The 16,677-nt window shown below is 42.8% G+C and overlaps 1 protein-coding gene across 5 annotated transcripts in view; it reads left to right on the forward strand.

Annotated features, from left to right (window-relative positions):
• PARVB (parvin beta) overlaps positions 1-16,677 on the forward strand; it is a 50,968-nt gene that overhangs the window by 20,911 nt on the left and 13,380 nt on the right. For all 5 annotated transcript variants that reach the window (XM_053943257.1, XM_053943261.1, XM_053943259.1 and 2 more), the window contains exons 3-6: positions 1,041-1,111; positions 7,041-7,143; positions 10,971-11,111; positions 11,478-11,593. In XM_053943257.1, the coding sequence (XP_053799232.1) occupies positions 1,041-1,111; positions 7,041-7,143; positions 10,971-11,111; positions 11,478-11,593 (431 nt within the window). The remainder of the gene's footprint in view (positions 1-1,040; positions 1,112-7,040; positions 7,144-10,970; positions 11,112-11,477; positions 11,594-16,677) is intronic.

Raw genomic sequence — 16,677 nt, forward strand, 5'->3', positions numbered from 1 at the left:
AAAAGGCAGCAAAAGAATTCATGTTTTACTAATTTGTGCAAATTTTTCAAGTGTGTTTAGGTAGCACAGCCTTATTTTTTTAATAAAAATAAGAGCCCTGGAAAATACTGACCAGTTAGGTACTGGTTACTAAATACTGTGTGGTCAGTCTCGTGTCCAGGATGTATCATGTTTCCCATCTGACACCAGTGAAGTCTGGCTCTGCAGTGGGAAGTTACTGTAGGCTGGTCACTGCCGGGTCACTGAACCCCTAAACTGTAGGTTTTAGGGGTTCACTGAGCAGTGTGACAATGGCCTGACCAACAGTGATACCAAAACCCCTCCTTTGTTATCCTGATAGAAAGAAAGAATTGAAAAATCAATAGGAAAATATGGCCTGTCTTCTGGCCATTAGAGAGCACTTCCCACACATCTCATCAGCAGAAGAAATAGAGGACTTTACACGTGTGAAATCTATTTTATATTCTTCCCCCATGTACCAGCACAGCTGACACAAAGTGGGGAAATTTTATTTCATAAGCTTAATCAAAGGTTGAAGAGTTCCTGCACTCAGGAGCACACGTGTGACCAAGTTTTGGGGAAACAGAGGGTTGAGGCACAAACTCTCAGGCCAAATCTCAGCAGCTGCACTGAGTGTAGTGCATTAAGCTCATTATATTTTTCCCGGTGCTGTAATTTGGGACAGGTGTTTTCAATTAGAAGTTAAATTCAAGTTCACTGTGGTTTGGGATGTGTTACTATGAGTGTGCCCCACATGAGGACAGGGATTTTCCTGAAGCATTCTGCATAGGGCAGGGCTTAGAGCAGGGGAAGGTTAGGGGAGGCAGTCCTGGTTTAGGAAAGTGGGGCTGTGTTGTCTTTCTGCATGTCTCTAAAACTGCCTGACACCGGGGTCATGGACATCCCCTGGCTAAGAGGATGCGTAGGCACTGCCATTTCTCAGTCAGCTGACGAGCCCCTTCATCATGTGGAGTTGCTGCAGTTTCAGCAGAGCACATTTGAAGTGGATCTCACTAAGGTTTTCCCTCTTACTTGAACAGAGGAGAATGAGGAACGCACTATGATCGATCCTAACTCAAAGGAAGACCCCAGGTTCAAGGAGCTGATCAAGGTAAGAAATCAATGTTTTGTCCTTCTTCAAACCTTTAACTAGCGAGCTGGAGTAATTTGCAAGCTGGTCACCCAAGAACACAGTTGAGGAATGGCAACTTGTTACTGGAATGTAGCTGTGGAAACTGAGAGGAAGGTCAACAACAAGGTAAGGCTAAAAGCAACAGGGAGGGGAACAAGGAAAGGCTGAATGTCAGGGTGCTCATGGAGTTACAGAGCTCCATTGTCCATTTCTATCCTTGTGATGATCACAGCAAGGATCAGTGCTTGGCTTGAGTCTGTCTGCAGTCCCTACACGTAAAATGTAGGTGCCTTCTGTTTCTGAAAACTGGGAAAGAGCTTTGCAAAGCTTTAGTGATGTTTCAGGAGAAGAAAGAGTAGGACTGAAATGTTAGGGGACAAGGAAGGGTTCTCTTGTGTCATGGGAAAGCTAGAATTGAGGTTCTTCTTGCCCTGTGTTCTGCCCTCAGTTTACCTGTGTGCTGGGTCAGGGGCAGGTGGTTCTGAGTCTGTCTCATCACTGGACACAGCTGCCCAAGGTGTTGATGAGGTGTGCCCAGATGTGCTGATGTTAAATGAGACTTCCTGGCTCAGTAGTGCCCACAGTTCCTGCCTGGCATGACAGAGGACTTGCTCTTGAAGGACTCGTGTTTAGGAGAACCTTTTCTGTGCAGGGAGTTGTTGGGGTTAACATAGTGCAAGCTTGAGCATGAAGAGAAGGGATGGCGAGCCTGAACAAGTGTGATCCCTTTCAAAAAAGGTATTTGTGCTGGTGTTATAGCTCCCACTACACTTTCCCTTCATTTCTTTAAAATCATTCTAAAAATAATTTTGTTGGAAATGACAATCCAGCTATATCTGTGTGGCTATGAAAACTTTGGATAGTGTATACCATTTCCTGAGAGGGGGTTGGGCTTGGGCATATTCCCTGCTGGAAACCTGATGCACCCTGGCTGCACACAGCCTGGCTGCTTCCCCAAAGTCAACTGCTTCAGCAAATGCCTCAGCAAACTGCTCACCTGGTACATCTTTAAATCAAGCCCAGTGATCTGTTATTAGCACTGCAATAATGTGTTTTGCATCACAAAACCACATCAGACTGAGCTTAGCAAGGAGCTGTGTTCAAATTTCTGTTATTCTAATTCACCTGGAGTACGTTGTGGTTTTAAATTAAGTGACTGCACATTCTTTAAGAAAGGATCCTAAAATTTAACCTAAATCCATGAATTCTCTCAAAGGTACAGTGGTCTTGCATCACCCTCTCAGAATGTAATGTGGTTTCTCTGCTAGTGGAGCAGTGATATTATCAGCTGAACAAGAGCCATTGCAGTGGAGGAACCAGAGGTACTCTGTGATTCAGGAGACTTGATAGGGAGACTGCAATTGCTTTTAAATTGTGAATTTTCCTGCTGAGTTTAATACAAGTTTGAGTCTTCCCCAGATGCTGTAGTCCAGTAAGGTTTTTTTTTTTTTTCAAAAAAAAACCTGAAAAAAAAACCCTGTAAATTCTAGGAGGAATGAAAACTAGGGCCAGAACACCACTTGAGGATGTTTGAGTGCATTGTAGAATCAGGTTCAGGGTTACTAGGCCAGTTCACGCTTGCACAAGGAGACAGGTTCCAATGGAATGGGATCACCTGGTGCAGGGAGCAGCATGGAACTGGAGACTGTTTCCTTGGGATCATCCCCAGAGGAGAGATGTGTTCTGTAGAGTGCCTGTGTAATTTAGGTAATTGCTAATAACTTGCATACCTCTCAGCAGTTAGTTTTTACAGAGATTCAGCAGCATCCATGTGAATTCACACTATGTTGCTGTCAGTCTGTAAGCCATGGGGAGGTTTGAAACTGGTAAAACATACTTTATACTACAGAGTTTGTATAATGCAAAAAAAAAAAAAAAGAGTAATTTATTCCTTGTTTTCTGTTCTTTGGTGGTTAATGGCATTTTCCTGAGCCCCAGTGCTGGATGACAATTACTGTGCTTTAGAAATCCAACCAGCAGAAAAGTGTCTGCCCCACAGAGCCTGAAAGAAAAGCTCTCCGTGGGCTAGTGAGGAGTGGGAACTTGAATAGATGGAGTTTTTTATAGTTCCGTGTGGTTCCTTCTCTCTCTTTCCCCTCAGACAGGAATGTGCCAATAGCAGCAGCAGATCCTGGTGCCTTTTCAAATCTGGCAATGGGACTCAGTTTCGTTGGGGCCTGAGATCAGGGAAAGAGAGATGAGTTACTGGTTTTATTTATATGTGTGTATAAATGTTGCATTCACAAAATGCTCTCTCTTTTGTGTCTGAAATATGTGAGCTTCTTTCACTTGTTGTCCAGTATTTGCTCATTTTCTGTATTTCAGTAGGAAAAATATGAAAGAGAGCTTCTGCTAATTGAATGCAAAATTTTAAAGTATCAGCTTGCAAGAATTGGGTCCTGTCTGAAAGTACCTTGACCCCAAGCAGCAAGCCACAGTTGTAAGGTGGTTTTCCTCCCTGCAAAGCTTTCTTTAAGATTGGCTTATAACTGCAACAAATTCCAGCCTTTAAAAGACTCATCTAAACTTTATAGAGATCCAAACACTGCTGCTCTGGACACTGCCTGAAAAGAGTAAGCATTATCATTTGTAGTAAAACACTCACTGTCCTAGAAGATACTGACTTTTCCCATGTCTGGTTTTATGTTTTTTTTCTAGATTTACTGAGGTGAAGAGAAAACCAAAATGAAGCCACTGCCCTTTGACATGTGGTTTGTCATGTGTGCCCAGATGAAACCGAGCTCCCTAAATGCTCTGTGATCTGCTTTTGGCTACAAGAAGCCTTCCCCTTGGTTACAGGATGCCAGTGCTTTGTGCTTAGCCACGAGGCCTAAATGTGAATTTTTGCTATTAATATTCATGCTCAGCCCTGAAGCCAGTTTCATACCTTTGATCTCTGCTTCCTAATTTCTCCAGAAGCTGAGGGGAAGCGGGTCATTGAAGCCAGGGTTTTCCTTCTGGGCTGTTTTTGGTGGCTGGGCTTCCCGTTTTCCCGCTGTGCCAGATGTGTTCATGTATTTTGTGTTGTTTTGCATTTTTTCTGCTACTGTACAGAAGTGACTGTGGGGTCCTTATGCCCTTGAACTCTGAATTTTTACAGCTACAAGTGCATGTGTCTGAGCATTTGGCCCAGTTCTAAAAGTTCTAAAAAGTGCCTTAAATGAGTGCAGATATGCAGGAAATGTCAGGCATGGTTGTGAGGACATCAGAATATCATATTAATTTTTTAAAACCACAGTACTAGCACCAAATATTACAGAAGGCTGTAGAAAAGCATCTTTTTATGAACCCAAAATGTAATATTGAGCTACAGCTGTATGAAGTGCAAGCACAGGAAGGAAGGAATGGGTAGAGGAGTGTGAGACCAGAAAAATCGAGGTTAAGCATCTTTTCATGCATAGGAAAAGCTCTTGTTTGCTTCCCACCAAGCACCAATGTGCCTGTGTCAGTCTGTTAAAATTTTGAGACATTCAGGTTATTGAATATTTCCTGCTTCTGCATTTTTATGAAGGAGAAATCACAAAGAACTGGAGGGAGCTGACATTCCATGAGCAGAGTCAGAAACTTTTTTCTGCACCTTTGTTGTTCCAATAAGCAGTGTGGTGTTTCCTCTGTAAAAGCTAAAAAAAAAAAAAAAAAAATCTGTGCTGAAAAATTTTCCCAGGTTTCTCATTAAGACATAATCAAGGAAGGCTAGGGATATTTTTAATTACAGTACTTTCCAGTCTTCAACAGCTGTTGAAAAAAACCACTTTGCAAGCTCATTTTTTCTAGTGGAGCTGAAGTTGTAGTCTGTATAGTAGAGAAGTTAGAATGTTTTTTGGGATATTTTTCTTTGATTTGGGTACTAAACTGTTAAAATAATAAAAGAATTGTGGCTAGACCTGTTTAATTTGTATTTTTTGTAGTTTTTTTTACCTAAAGTTTTTCAGTGCTAAATTTTTGTGAAACATTTAATTAGCACATAGTGTAAGTATTTTCCTTTTTTAAGACTGTAACGTGATTCCTGTGTATCTGCTGTTGGAAATGGGATGTTGGATCTTACATTTTATTCTTTTATTTTTAATTCCTTGGCAGTTTTTAGATTCTGACTTCAATACCATTCAGCACAGAACAAACAAAATATTTATTAATGGTTTCAAATAGTTTAGCATCCTGAGTCTTCCTTTAACAAAGCTTTTCAGGACTTCTTGAAATCCAACCTCTCCTTATAGGGACTGTAATGGGATCTGATTACTAAATATCTTCTGCTGAGCTTCAGATAATTTTTGAAAGTCTGTTCTGTAAATCTTGCAGAAGACCTAAACCTTTTATGATTTTTGATTTCTTCAGTTGATTTTTTTATGGATGTCTGTGTTTCAAGCTTGTATAATCATGGAATTAGGCAGTCACCTTTAAAAAAAATCTCTTTCTGGATGATGTCTTGTTATCTAGGACTGATTTTTCTGTATAACTGGTGACGTTTTTGAGGTGAAAAATAGTATTGTGCTTCTCACTGGCTTCCAGCTGTGGTGATCCTTTGCTGACTTGTCCTAGGGGAGCAATGGGGGGGTGATGCTGCTGCTGCAGAGCTCATCTTTGTGTATCCATATGTCCTCAGTCACCTCCCCTCTTCTTGTACCTGTGTGAGAGAAGATCACTTCTGAGACAAGCTGCGGATATTGAGTAGTGAATAACTTGCCATAAAACCTTTGTTTTCAAAGGCAGGTCTTTGGAAAAGTAATTTTCATTATTGAGGTTTTAATCCTTCTGGATAGAGGGCAAAGGTGATTTACCTAGGCAAGCATTGATGCTGATCCTTTCTTTCCATCGATTGAGCACTTGCCAAATCACTCAGCTAAAATTTGCTACTTACATACTGTCCCTATTTTTAGAGCTGTCTTTCAGCCCTGTGTATTTTCAGCATGCTTTGGAAGTAGTAAAGACATGGATTAGAGGTGCATGAAGCATTAGTATTTCTTGTTTGGGTTGTAAACCTTTTCATGGTCACTAAGCCTAGCCAAGTTTGAGGTTTTTGGGTTGAATGAACATCAGTAGCCAGGCTGAGTAGCCAGTGAGTGTTTTCCACTGCAAACCTGCACATATTTTGTTTATTTGCTTTTGTTTCATGACTCTTGTATAATAAAACCCCAGAACCTTCTGAGCCATCACTACTGCCAAGAAGAGGCAGAAATATGGGGTCTAAGCAGAAAGTGAATTTAAAGAATCTGCAACTTTATATGATGTAAATTAAAGATTACTGAATCTTTAAAGGAAGCTAATTGTTTCAGGTGCCTCTAGTCAATGGATTTTTCATGTTTGTGATTGACAGTACTCGTATCTTATGGAAATTAGGAAGCAGCAGGAGTTAACATTGTGTCTCTTCCTACAGAACTGTGTTATTTTTGTGAAAATAATTTAAATTTTCAAGTAATTGCAGGAGAATGTTACTACCAGCTTCAAACAGTCAAGGCTTGTTTTCCTGTAACTGTTCAGACATAATTGTCTTTGGCACCCGGGAAACTTAGCTCAGTTCCTTTTCTTTTTAAAGACTCTTTATGCTCATTCCTGTTTTTGGAAATAGTAACTTTTCATAGTTATGGTAGTCAGCATATGGGAACTGTTAAAATTGTAAAATGATTATCAGACCCATTTGACCAAGATTGTAATTCTGGACTTTTGTATTCTGCAATAGCTGAGGATAAAATGCCTTGTCCTGTTGTCAGGACAATCAGATTAAAGGCAATAGGGGCCAATCAGATGCTTTTATTCTTCTTTTTTTTTTTTTATTCAGGTCTCATCTCTGCAATTTGAAAATACATAAATGTACTTGCAGTTCACCTGTTTTATAGTCCTGATTACTGCCTTGAATGAAAGGAACGTATTTTGATTGGTTTTAAACATTTGTCTCCTTTTTCTGTGCTTGCAGGTTCTACTTGACTGGATTAATGATGTACTGGTGGAGGAGAGAATCATTGTCAAACAGCTTGAAGAGGACCTTTATGATGGGCAGGTGCTGCAAAAGCTGCTGGGTGAGTGAGAAGGTGACCCCAAAGACTGGGAGGGCCCAAAATTAACCTCTCCCAAAACTGCAGACTGTGCAGTAACTCAACATGCCAGGGAGATGGTTGATGTCACTGAAAGCTGCCTCAGCTTTTCCATCTGTTCTTCAGGCTGTCTGCTTAGAGGAGAGGAAATCCAGATGATTCCTAGGTATCTGTTTTGTGGACTAACTGTGGTCCAGCTGAAATATGGGGTAGAAAAGGAGTGAAGAGGTTTGTGTTTGTGGTGCCAAACAGAAGCCATGTGGTCCAAAATTTTGTCAGTGTATTTTACTTTTTAAAACTTTTGGGCTGAGAGCTGTTTTGAAGTCCTGATAGTATTAGTTCTGGGGGGAAAAAGAGGATGCATGGCAGGAGGCATGTGCTCAAAATATGCACTCCTGTGTGAATGACACATGAGGGGTTGCACTCTGAGAATTTGGGATTTTGCAGCACCCTTCCATCTTTGCAATGCATATGTTGGTGCAGGAAGCACAGTGGTGAAGACTCAGGATAATCCAGTGATTTATGGGGATGCTTTTAGAAAACAAAGAGGCTTGAGACTTCCAGTACTGTGTAAATCCACACTTTTTCTTAGCCAGACTGCTCTCAGCTCACTTCTCATGTGTTTTCAGGCTGGGCTGTGGGGGGTGTGTGTGTGTATGCCACAGTGGGGCAGGAGGACCTAGTGCTGCTGGTTCCACTGGTTGCTGGATTTTGTGCCATGATTTTCTTCCCTTAAAGGAGAGGTGTTTTGATGAACATCCACAAGCTTTTAAAATTACTTAATGACAATTAGCTTTGTGTGCAGTTGAAACTCCTCAAAAATAACTTGAGGAATGAAGCAAGAGTATTTTTAGCACTTCTGGGTTAGCCTTGAGCCAGGAGCCTCCAAATGTGGTGTGGATCAGCATTGTACAGGTAATTCTAACTGGGGAGTATTTGCTTGAGTCCAGTTGTTCTTCATAACTCTGCAGAGCTGGAGAAGGGGCTGGAGCACCAGGAGGGGCTGAGGGAGCTGGGGAGGCTCAGCATGGAGAAAAGGAGGCTCAGGGGGGACCTTCTGGCTCTGCACAACTTCCTGACAACAGGGGACAGCTGGGGGGGATCGGGCTCTGCTCCCAGGGAACAGGATGAAACAACCTCAAGCTGTGCCAGGGGGAGGTTCAGGTTGGACATTGGGAAAGTTTTTTGCACTGAAAGGGTGGTTAAGCCTCGGCACAGGCTACCCAGATGGTGTTGGAGTCACCTTCCCTGGAGGTGTTCAGAAATCATGCAGGTCTTGCACTTGGGGATGTGGTTTAGTGGTGAACTTGGCAGTGCTGAGTTGGTGCTGGGACTCAGTGATCTTAAAGGTTTTTTCCAGCCTTCCAAATGGTTCTATGGGTCTCTGTGTAGATCGGTCAGACTTAGCATATCTGACAGGAGGAAAGATGGACGTGGACATTTTGCAACCTGAGATCTTTTACTGCACCAGCTTTTACTCATTTCCTTCATTTTGGGCCCCTGATTGGAGAGCAGATGCATCTCCCCTGACCTGGAGCTATCACAGCTCAGCCCCAGTCTTGTGCTATTCTTCAGCAATGTCTTTGTACCTTCCCCCACCCCTTCCTTCCCCCCCCCTTCCTTCCCCTTCCTTCAACTAACAAGGTGTGGTCATTAAACTTCAAGTAGTAGTTAACCATTCCTTGTGAGAGAGAGGTGTTTTGTCTTGATAGCCAGGCGCAAAAAAAAGGATGAAACACAACAGCTTGTCACTGGGCTTATGCTGAAGTGGTTCGAAGTAAGATTTTAGTGAAAGACTGATGGAGGTGGAGCTCCTTTATTATGGCTTGGTGTTCCCCGGGGGTCCGTCTGGCCTCTGAGGCAGCAGCCGCCGTAGGTGTCCCGGATAGCACTGTGCTGATGAGGCGCAGCCTGCCTGGGCCGTCCGGCTAGCTCCGAGCCGCTGGCTACCTTGCGAGCACTTGTGGAGTGATTTCAGCACTTAGTGATTTCAACTCTTAGTGATTTCAGCTCTGTGCTCGCAAAGTGCCTCAGCAGATGCAGGGAAGGAGAGAGGTAAAGGCTATGTGGAGTTCTGTGGAGATGTCTTTATTGGCAGCTTCTGCAAAGGGTTCCAGTGACAGCTCTTCCGTCTGAACTGGGCAATAGTATGGGTTTATATAGGGTATTGAGGGATCAGGATTTGTCCTATGGCTGAGGTCAGGGAGCATACGACCGGTAGCCTTACAGAGAGATTAACCGGGGTCTGATGTGCGGAAGAGGGGTAGCTCTGTTCCACTCATCATGACTCTGCATTTCTTATCTTAGGCTAGTGACCGCCATGGAGGCCTTGCAGGGCCTCTGACTGCTACACTCCTTGTTTGGTTAATTTTGTCAAGGTGCAAGCAGTGCCACTCAGAAGCTGGAATAGCCTGGTACACAGGATGTTGGTGTGAAAGGAAATAAATTTGTTTGCTGACTGATAGGTAACCTGGGCTGAGAATAGGCAGGAGCCCTAACATGTGACTGAAAAATTATTTAGCTTGTTTTGATAATCTTGATAAAATAATATTGATTAAAAAATTCCCTACTTTAGATTGCTAGAAATAGTCAAGATGTTCAAAGTATTTGTTAGTTGATAACCTGCAAGTCTTTTCTCTTTGGGTTACTAGAGTACTTTTGTGCTACTCCCACTTAAAAAAAATAAAACTTTAGCTAGATAAAACATGCAGAAGAAGCATACTCTTGAATTTGAGAGCAGAAACATATCCATTGTTGCAAAAAGGAATTTTGATAACTCTGAAACATCTGTGAAAGAGTCTTCAGATTCTTTAGAACCTCGTTTTGTGCAAACAGTTTTGGTGAAGTATGTTTTTTTGGTTTAGAGAGTGGAATGGCATATAATTGGTATATGGCCAACCAGTCCTGGCCTCCTGGACAGACCAGTGCAATGAGTTTGGCCACATTATTTATGGGTGTGGAGGGAGAACAGAGATCAGCTGTTCCCATTGCTCTCATGGCTGGAGGACTCTACCCCACCTTCCTCAGCTCCCTGCTTTTTCTTTTTTTAGAGAATTTTAGCACCTGTCTCTTTTGCAGGGGTCACAACAGAGGAACAGAAGAATTGAGTTGTCTATGACTTTGGCCACAAATAATTATATTACATAAACAAAACTGAAATTTTAGTAATGGAATTTTACACATTTTCCTGCATTATTTCATTTTGGAAGTAATCAACTATCATGTGACAATGTCAACAACATGACAAGATTGTACCAACTTCCTTTTAAAATTAGTTCCACTGAGCTAATCCTGGGTCATATGAGTCTTGAGGGTTTGAGCATACAAAATGTGCTTTGGCTTAAATTCATGCCTTCAGCTAACCTGAAATAAGGCTTGTCAAGTTGAAGGAAATGTTCACACAAAATATTTCCCATTTATTGTCCTAAACTAACTTTAAAAAAGTCCTTTACATCTGTGCAGATTCCTTGTGCAGTGAAGGCTGTGTTGTGCCAAATGCTTTTCTGCAGTGAAAGAAATTGGGAGGTATAATTAATATTGCTGCTAGCTTGATGTCTAGCTGAAAGTTGTTACATATTTTGACACCTGATTGAAGAGCATGTTCAGTCAGACTTTACCAGTTTTGTCACATTTTTATTGGAACTGACACACTTTGAAAGTTTTACTTTCAGCTATTTTTCCTTCCAAGGAAAATAATTCTCTTAGAAAAGTTCTAGTGGACTCAAGTGATCTGTGCTTGTTATCTCCACATAGTTTAATTTGGTTTTGTCTGCCCTTTTTATTTATTTATTCTGTTTGTTTTTCAAATGCAGAAAAATTGGCTGACCGTAAACTGAATGTGGCAGAGGTGACACAATCTGAAATTGGCCAGAAGCAGAAGTTGCAGACTGTCTTGGAAGCTGTCCATGATTTACTCCGACCCCATGGCTGGACAATCAAGTGGAATGTTGACTGTAAGGACCCTTATTATGTTTTCTATCTCAGTACATGTGTTATCACCTAGGAAGTCTGCTAAGAGCATTTTCCCCCCAGTATCCTCTGGTGCAGTGAAAAGCAAGTGGTTAGGTGTGCCAATCTGTGATCAGAGAGGGTTGGGACTTTTAAGTTATGCTTAAAGGAAGGGCTGAATCTTGGCTTTGCTACCTGTGAAGTTACATTACTAATGTAATGATTAGTAATTCAGGAAAAAGAGGAAGGAGGATAAAAAGGCTGTGTTGACCAAAAGCATTTTTCACTGCCTTTCCCCCCCCTCAGAGCTGTTGGTTTAAAATAACACCTCAGTGTCCTTTCACTTGCTTCATTTCCCTTGTTCCCTGCAGCCATCCATGGCAAGAATTTGATTTCCATCCTGCACCTTCTGGTGGCTTTGGCCATGCATTTCCGAGCTCCCATCCGGCTGCCTGAGCATGTATCTGTGCAGGTGGTGGTTGTGCGGGTGAGTACCAGCTCCTGGGAGGAGCACAGGGCATTCTGCAGGGCTGGGCTGCTCCCACCCATTGCCTCCCATCTCTTGTCATTCACAAAATGTGAGTCCCATGCCTGGGAATGCATTTTTGGGTTGCATGTGCTTAAATGAGACCCCAAGGACAGCACATCTTTAGTAGGTTTGCCCCCTTTGCTATTGCAATAGCAAGCTCAAAGCATGCCATGGGATTTTGTATAAGGGAGCATTGGGCTTGTAATTTCTGTCACCCTGGTACAGGTTTTTTTGGCCATGCATTTTTTGCAGAGAAACCATTGAAACCTAAACAGCACAGGAAGGAGTTTCAGCACATAAAATCTCCCCAGTCTGGAATGCCTATTAGCAGTGTTGTTTTTTCCCAAAGACTTCATGTGCAGACTTAGACATGTTGTTTTCCTTGGCGGACTGATAGACTTTCATAATTTCTTTCACAGTCCTGTGTTTTTGTTAGCTTTCCTTAGATATGGGGAAGAGATCTGACCTAAGGAACTCTGACTGCTTCCCCCCTGCCCTAGATACTGCTCTGACTATTCCTTTCTCTGCTTTGTGTCGACCTTTCCCTCTACAAAGGCTCTACTTTCAAGCATCTCTACCTCTTCTTTTTCCTTGCCTTCTATCCCAGTGAAAGCTTTCCATGGGAACCCAGTTTTTCTCCCAGCTGCTGAACCCCAGGCAGATGTGTTCCAGCTGTCACTCTGCTCTGCAAGTGCCTGTTTACAAGTGCCATTTACTGTTCCAGCTGAGTTTCCTTTCAAGAATGAAGAAGATAAAGTGATCCCGCACCCTGTTTTGCAAACCTGGATCCCCTTACAAGAGGCAGGGTGGTTGATTAGATGAGCTTCATTTTGCTTTATATTTAAGTAACGGTGTTTTCCAGGTTGCCTGCTTGGGTGCTCTAGACATGCAGGGTGTGATGTAAATGAGAAACAGATGGATGCTCCCTGGTTCAAAATAAATGTGTGTATTATCTATAGGAGGTGATTTTGAACTGCTTTAGTTCTTTCAGAACTAAAATCAGAATTTAAGAACAGTGAGTTAGTTATAAAGTAACATGAATGTAAATAGGAGACTTATTTTTAAATTTCTTTTGTCTGTCTTGGAAAGATAAGGAGGAATATGTAAATATAAGCTGGTCAGCAGCTGTCTCACACCCTGATGTTGAAAACCTCCTTCTGCCCAGTACAGTGAAGTGTCTTCTATAACTGCTAAGGCAGAAAAAATATTAGGTAGAGAGGTAAAGCCTCCCTTTCCTTGTCCTTAGTTCAAGCTTCAGAACCATCCACCTCTACAGCAGAGAGAAGGCTGTGGAGAAGGTTTTCACTTCTTTTCCTGTTGGAGGGATATAGAGGAGACTCCATCTGGTTCACCAGAGTCCCTGATCTTGAGACTAGGATGACATGATGACATAAAGGGTGACAAGAAACTAGGCAGGAGAGAGAGCAACACCTGTGTCCCCAAGGAGTCAGATATAGTGGGAGTTAAGTCAAATCCTAGAGGCTGTTGCTCTTGGATCTAGAGCCTGGAGATGGGCATGGCCACAGCTGGCCCTGTGCAAGAGGAGGCTTCTCTCAGCCCCTAACCCAGTGCTAGGAAAAGTTTGCAACTCTTCAGCTTTGTTTATTTAAATGGCAGGCAAGGGGTGGTATGAAACAGAGCATGTTTGTTCTGTAAAAAGAACTTCTGCCTTCTAGTTTGGTAAACTGAATTTTTGTAGTTCAGCATCCATAATCTAGTCTAAAAATACATGCTGGTTCAGTAACACAGATCTCTTTAAATGGACTTTGTTTAGCCTCTGTTATACTAATGACAGACAGAATAGTGATGAGGAGAATATTGTTCCTAATCCAAATAAGAGAACTACTATCAAGAAGATGATCTCCACTATTACCAATTTGGTTTTAAGTGATCTCTTGTTATGTATCCCAGTAATGAACAGGGTTCTATCAAACTAGATCACAGTTAACATAAGGTGTTAATGGAGAGGTTTTCATTTCAATGCCTCTTTTTGCTTGGATATACATTTGAGGGGGTAAATAAACAGTTTAAGTGGCTTCTGTGCAAGTCTTTCAGAACTGACCCTGCAGCAAGAAAGCCATGCAAGATGCAGTTGGGAGTATAGTGCAGGAACACACCCACGCTGAAATTTGCAAAACTAGCTAAGTCTCATTTTCAGGGGTGACTTTGATTATCTTTATCCATTTGTTGAGCTGCCCTCACACTGTGCAGATCCCTGAGGTGCTTCTTCCCCAAAGGGACTGTGCTTACACTGTGAAAATGAAGTGGTTTAGCAAGTGATAGCTCAGCCAAGGTTTATGCATTTCCACAGCCCATCCAGAGCAATGCAGAACATCTTATGAGCTTGTGTAAGTGCTGTGGGCTCTTTTTTCTCTTACTTTCACTGTTCTGATCCATAAAGTGAGATAATATTATGACAGCACTGTGCTACATGGAAGGTGTTTATCCAGATCTCCACAGTTCCATGGTGATTCTACCCTTCCATTAAATTCTTCTCTTCCTTTAGCATCTTGACGTGACAGATTGAGACTTTAAAGTGTTGCATATGTTTCTTTTTAATTAAAAAGAATTGATGTAGAGTCTGAGAAATAGCTGTAGCTCAATCTGGGCCAGTCAAACAATGCACTATCCATTTTTGGTCTTGCACTGTTAGTTTGCTCAGAAATCCACAAGCATTTTAGAGATGACTTTCTGTTTTACCTTCCTTGGCAGGAAGAACCTTTAGCTATCTGTCTATATTTCCATATTATGTGGAACAACTACAAGACCAACCCAGCAGAAAACCACTCATGTTTTTATTATTTCATAATGGCCTCCATGACATAGCCCCTCTCAAGAGCAGAGTTCCTGAAACAGTTACTTGGAAGTAACTTAAAAGCCTTTTTGAAATCAGCCTCTAGAATTAGTTTTCTTGCTGGTTTCTTTGTGTGAAATAGGAAACTGGGGAACCATGGCAATGTATGCCCAAGTTACTCAAGAAGGGTCCTGGCAGAACAAGGGTTTAGGTGGGCTTTCTAGTTAAAATCCTGTGAGCAGCTACTCTAAGTGTCTAGGGTGATACACGATTTAATGCTGGTATCACTTAACACATGCCTGTCATTCCAGCCCTCCTCAGTGAGGGCAGGGAGGAAAGAAACTCTGTTGGTTTTGGTGGTGCTTCCAGTGATGACTGAAAATGCTGAGATTTTCCAGCTGACTTGACTGCCTGCTATTCTAAATGTAAGCTTGCATGGTGAAGAAATACCCTAATTCAGGAAAACAAAAAAGTTCTCAGAATGAAGTGGAAAACTTGTCCTTAAGGCTCACTGTACTGGTTATTTTTGCAAGGCTCAGGAATTTGTCATCTTTTATGCTTAGCTTGCCTCAGTCTCGTTCTTAAAATTGCCGCACGTCCCACCTTGGTGCTGCTGGGAGATCTGGGCTATTTTGACAGTAATTCCCTTTTAGTCTGAGTTGCAGACTGAAAGGTCAGAGTCAAGGCAGGAAGAAGAATAAATGTGTCTGGTGCCAGTGGTGGAAGGAATCAACATTTTATCAAGGAATGACATTTGCTTTTGGATTGCAAGGTCAGGAGACCTAGGCTTGCTGTGAGAGCAGCATGCTCAGCTGCCTGGGAGGGAGAGCAGTGCTTCCTTTACCACCAGCTGGGGAGCCAGTGCTGGAATCCATTCCTCTTTCTTATCAGGCACTTGGAGGCATTACTCATGAGTCATCATTTACTGAGGTTTTGTTCACAGGTTACGCCATCTTCTCCCTGAGGTTCAGGGTGCCTGGAAGGTCCCAAGCTCTGTGTTAATGAAGCAGAGACGTGGTGGGATGGAATAAAGACAGCATTGTTTTGTATGCAGGAAAACACTGCCCTGTCAGTTCCCTCCTCATTTTTCCATCCATGCTGTCATGCTGGCTTTTCCCTCAAAGCTCCTGGCGCCGTTCCCATGGCTCCCTTGGGGGAGCAGGATGAGATAGGAGTGAGATAGGGAAGTGAGGGCTGTGAAGATGTCACCAGCTGGCAGCACAAAGCCCAGGGCCCTGGCAGGCATGAAGCTGTAACAGCTCCCCCCATGCCTGCAGCCAGACTTCCTCCTTTCCAGCAGCTCTGCCTGCCTGCTGTTATTCACCAGGGAGTGGAAGGGCAGGAGTTCCTCTTACAGGTTTTTAGATTTCAATTCTCATTTCTCAAACTGCTTCTGGGGAAGGATGTGTTTCTCCTCAAAGCTGTTCTCCCTAGTAAGTTCTTGCTTGAAGTTCATCTGGTGAAAAAGATTGAGATCTGAGTACTGAGTACTGAGCTTGTGCCTGGGGGGTTGTTTCCCTTAACCATCCCCTAAGTCATTCTGACAGACCTGGTTCCTAGATGGCTGCTGAGATTTGAGCTCTTTCTGTCAGCTTTTTGAGCATAGGGAAGGGAGGAAAGAAACTCCTCCATTCAGGCATAGTTTTGAAAGGAACCCATGGAGATGCTAAGCAAGATTTTCACTCAGGTGAAAGTACTTCCACCCTCTGAGGTATTTGGAAACTGTCTCAACACATGCTGTTTCTCTTGGGTAGAGACTCCTTATTCATGCAGAAAATTATGCCAAGGAGAGACAACCTGGTATCAGGGAGGTACTGTTCATTGTGAAATCATTAGCTGAGCTTTTTGTGCTCCCTATGTTTCCTTGGAGGATGTGTGTGTCCCTGTCAGGTGTGTGGCAGTGGCCCCAGTGCCATGCCTGCTCCTGGAGAGCTGTGGCAGCACGCTGGAGCCTTGGTCTGGGAACAGCCCTCCGTGTCACTTCTGTCCCAGAAGAGTCAGGCTGCCAGATGTGCCAAGCTGCTCACATGACCAGCTGCCCTGTGGGGATCTAAGGTGGGGCTGACAAACTCCAAATTGTGTTCCAGGTATGGTGTTGACTGTGGTCTGAGGAGGAGTATTGTTAGTGAGGCAGTTAGTTGCAAATATATGTGTAAATACACATGTCCCAAACATCCCTTTGGCTGTCAGCCTGATCAGTGCCACTGTTCTGGGGGTGAATCCTCCTGTGTTGGCTGTTTCACCTCTG

Source organism: Vidua chalybeata, chromosome 5 (genome assembly GCF_026979565.1).
Source record: "Vidua chalybeata isolate OUT-0048 chromosome 5, bVidCha1 merged haplotype, whole genome shotgun sequence".
NCBI lineage: Eukaryota > Metazoa > Chordata > Aves > Passeriformes > Viduidae > Vidua > Vidua chalybeata.